This window comes from Penaeus japonicus, unplaced genomic scaffold, assembly GCF_977035675.1.
Source record: "Penaeus japonicus unplaced genomic scaffold, GWHDUDI00000001_assembly GWHDUDI00000001, whole genome shotgun sequence".
NCBI classification, from domain to species: Eukaryota; Metazoa; Arthropoda; class Malacostraca; order Decapoda; family Penaeidae; genus Penaeus; species Penaeus japonicus.
In genome coordinates, this window is record NW_028234403.1 from 28,560,279 (window position 1) to 28,564,307 (window position 4,029).

General features: G+C 50.4%; 1 protein-coding gene across 1 annotated transcript in view; it reads left to right on the plus strand.

The window, feature by feature from the left end:
* LOC122253344 (ADAMTS-like protein 5) overlaps nucleotides 1-3,485 on the plus strand; it is a gene marked incomplete at its 5' end in the record, with an annotated part of 14,506 nt that extends 11,021 nt beyond the window's left edge. Inside the window, 3 exon segments of the mRNA XM_086544251.1 lie at nucleotides 1,578-1,738; nucleotides 2,126-2,699; nucleotides 2,908-3,485. Of these exon segments, the coding sequence (XP_086400377.1) occupies nucleotides 1,578-1,738; nucleotides 2,126-2,699; nucleotides 2,908-3,353 (1,181 nt within the window).
* Nucleotides 3,486-4,029: the final 544 nt, after the last annotated feature.

Here is a 4,029-nt window from a genome sequence, read left to right on the forward strand (position 1 = left end):
AGGAAGAAGAAAAAAGAGAGAAGCAGCAAATAAAAAAGCAGCATAAATTCGCTATCTTTCGCACTCACTCAGGCTGCAACGAACCATAAAGGGCCGAGTGCAAATAAGGCAACGCTAAGTGATAATCTCCCTTAGATAATTGTCCACTTTGTATCGCACAAGTTGTATGCCCTCAAGCCACTTAGAGTAAGAGAGTGATAAACCACGCTGAACGATAGGCTAGGGGTGAGAGAGTGCTAAACCATAATGACTAATTTGGCGTGTTTTTCAGTTAGAGTGTTAAACCTTATTGACTGATTCTGTTTTTATTTTAAGGAAAATCGAGTATACTGATAGCAAAAGAGTTCAAAACTAAATTGACCGAAGGTGTATATTTTGAGTGTTAAAGCACACCTAACTATCTGGGGATGCTTGATGCAAGACAGTGTTATCGTAATACTGACAGCAAAATAGAGCTGAACTGAAGCAAGCCGTTTCGACGCACGTTTTCAGCTCGAAAGTGTTAACCAAAGCACAGAGTTCCGGCTTCGTTTAGAGCGAGACGCACAGTTCAGCCCGACATGTCCCAAGCCAGATAGTGTTCATCCACGCCGGTCAATTCCACCCGAGCTTTAAACCTCAGTGTCAATCCGCGCCATACCGTTCCGGCGAGTGGATCGCAATGGACCTGGACAAAGTATTGTTTTGTGTCCGTGGCCGACCCGGAGGTTTATTTATCGCTTGATATCGATCTGTAAACGAGCTCCTTCGTTGTAATGACTTCTCTCCCTTGACCAAGGGCCGTCAATTAACGTGGGCTGTAAATCGGTGGTAAATGTACGTTGATGTCCAGCGGCGTTAACTTCCCGGGTTGTGTGTTAATGTGCTGGGAAATGGAGGGCTGTTTTATAGCCTTGTGTGTATCACCACTTGTTGGTTGTTCAAGCTACCGTGGTCCTTTTTGACTCTCTTGCTCTCTGCCCCCCCCCCCCCCCTCTCTCTCTCTCTCTCTCTCTCTCTCTCTCTCTCTCTCTCTCTCTCTCTCTCTCTCTCTCTCTCTCTCTCTCTCTCTCTCTCTCTGACCCCTTTATTGGAGATGACAGCACCAAGAGAAATAATAATAATTACTGTGTTAGCGGGCGTCTTGTTGGGCGTGTTGGCTAGGCGGGGTCCCGCTGGGCGTCTCGAGCGGCGGGGTAGCTGCGCCGCCCCCGGGCACTGAAGCCGGGGTCGTCGTGAGCTTGTGTGGGGAGCGCGATAGCGAGAGAGGAGAGGTCAAGCGACCAGACGGAGAGTGAGTGGCGAGTGCGATAGCGAGAGAGAGGAAAGGCAGGTCATGCTTGTGCCTGACCTCGCACGGCCAGAGCTGATAATAGTTTTTGGTGCGCTTTCCTTTCTCGTAGTGGATATTCTAGCCATTGCTCTCTCAACAAGCGAAACACACACAAACACACACACACACATACACATACACATACACATACACAAACACAAACACATACATATACATATATGTGTGTGTGTAAACATACATACATCTAACCCCCATTCTCGCACCCAACCGACATCAATAAGCCTCCCCCCCCCTCCCCCGACAGCGCTGAAGGCCGGCAGCAAATTCCTTCTGAACGGCGACTGGCTGATCGACTGGCCCGGCGAGGTGGACGCGGGCGGCACCCTCTTCACCTACGCCAGGAACGAGGACGAGTCGGAGAGCCTCAGCGCCCTCGGGCCCACCTCCGAGGACATCACGCTCATGGTAAGGGGAGCGGAGGGACCTTTTGAGGGACTTGTGGGGGGTTATGCTGCACGAGAGGTCACCGGGGGGTACAGATACACATACTCGTGGTACTTTGATATTGGGGGATTTGGGTGACGGTGCGGTTAAGGGGTAGAGTGGTTGTCTTGAGTCACACTCGTGTTACGGTGGCATGAGGGGGTTTTGTGAAGACTGAGCCAATTTATGATAAATGAGAATGTACAAAATGAAAGGTTGAATGAGATTTTCAGTAGCTCTTGCATGGGGCTCAGTGAAATTAGGTGTGCATTATGGTATATCAGAGGGTTAGTGTAGCGACAGGATAGCGCTGTGTGGGTTCAAGGGAATCCTTGAGCCTCTCCTGAGCCCCGCCTCCTCCTTCCCCAGGTGTTGCTTCGCGAGCACAACCCGGGCATCTACTACGAGTACTGGACCCCGAACTCTCCCTCCGGCGAGTACCCTCCCGTGGTCGTTCCCTTCCCAGCAGCGACCTCCTCTTCCACCACAACCACCCCCGCTGACACGACCCCCACCCGATCCTCCAGTGCCGCTTCGACGACTCCTTCAACCACCACAACCACGACGACAACTACGACGCCGCGACCGGCCGTGTTGACGAGTGTGAACGTGACGAGGATCCGAAAACCTCCCTTGAGGACGCCCCTCCGGCGACCTCGTCCTCGTCCGCGACCTCGACCTCCGTTCCGACGCCGCCCCCCCTTCGCCCCTCAGAGACGACCCACCTCTCCCCCCAACCGCGAGGACAACGACACATACAGACCGAAGAAGCCCGTTAAGCCGTACAAGAAGCCCATCAAAGGGAAACCGGGCCAAGAGGAGAGTAAGAGAGGGAAAGGGAAGCGAAAGAAGAAGAAGAAGAAGAGACCCGACGTCCCTGCCTCGTGCGGGCCGTGCGAGAGGCCGAGGCGAGCCAAGAAGATGTTCTGCACAAGTGACTTCGGTGAGTTCTTTCGCCTGATGTGTTCTTCGTTATTTGGGAAGGCTGCTTCTTATGTAATTCACTGACAAGATGAGACGTTTGATAACCGTCGTGTGAGAATATTAAAGGCAATGAGGAAAAAGTAAAAGCCGCCCACAAATGTTTCGAAAGAACTATCTCATGTACTTACTCTCCTTATTTGACCTTTCTTCCTTTTTTCTTCTTCCAGTATCGCGTGTAGAGGTGATCAACAGCGAGCCAGTGGGCGGGGAGCGCCGCTACGAAGTCCTCGTACATCAGTCTTACAAGAACACGGTGCCACTCCTCCACAAGGAGTTCCTGTGGGTGAATAACAATTGCCTGTGCCCCAAGATGCGCCACGGCCGCTCTTACCTGGTCATGGGGTCGACGGAGGTCACGAGGGGTCGAGAGGTTCGACTCGTACTTCGAAACGGCAGTTACGTCCGGAGATACACGCCCAGAAACCTCGCTCGGATCCTGCGCGTCCGACACAATGAGATGCGCTTCTGCAGGCCCTGGCGGAGGGACTTGCGTTTCCTGAGGCCGGAGGAGAAGGCTCTCAACACTACGGACGCCAACGCCACCGCCGTCGATACCAGCGCCTCCGCGGCCTTGGCGGTAGGCTCTTCGGCGGTGCTGCTGGCGGATACGTAACGCCCCGAGGTCGCCTCTTTGGACTAAACGAGGCGCCGAAACCACGACTCGAAGCGTTTTTCTTCGTTTTTTCTTCTTCTTTTTCAGTCTTAACTTGAATGATTTTCTTCTGTTTCTCTTTCTCTTTTCCGGTTCCATCTTTTCCTGAAGTGTTTGACTAGCTTAAAAGTCCTATCTTTTTCTTCTTTTCTTCTTTCCTTGGAGTCCCTTTGAAGCTCCTATAAATAGTCCTCTATAAGAAGCACGAAATAAAACACTCTCACTGCTAAACTCACACTTAGCAATATAAAATACAAATGAAATAAATCAAGCAAAACTCACGCCTCGTCCCACACAACACTGCTGAGGAACATTTGGATAAAAGTACTCTGACCGCTACAGCCTAAGCCAGTAGACGAGAAAATGCTTCCTTTTAAACTTTAGGTTTGATTCCCTTAATGATTTGAGGTTTAGGAAGTTCAAATATTAAGTGACATTAACTGTTCATGACTGTTCATTAGCTGTTCTTGAAGTATCATGTGTTGAACAGTAGGTCGTGCACATAAATAATTGCATGACATTTTTTCAGTGACTAAAAGTGATGATACATAGATTACTCAAGACATATAGACAGATACACGCCTTACGAAGGGTCATTAACAACTCAAGAGGAAAAAAAGAAGAAAAGTTTACGATC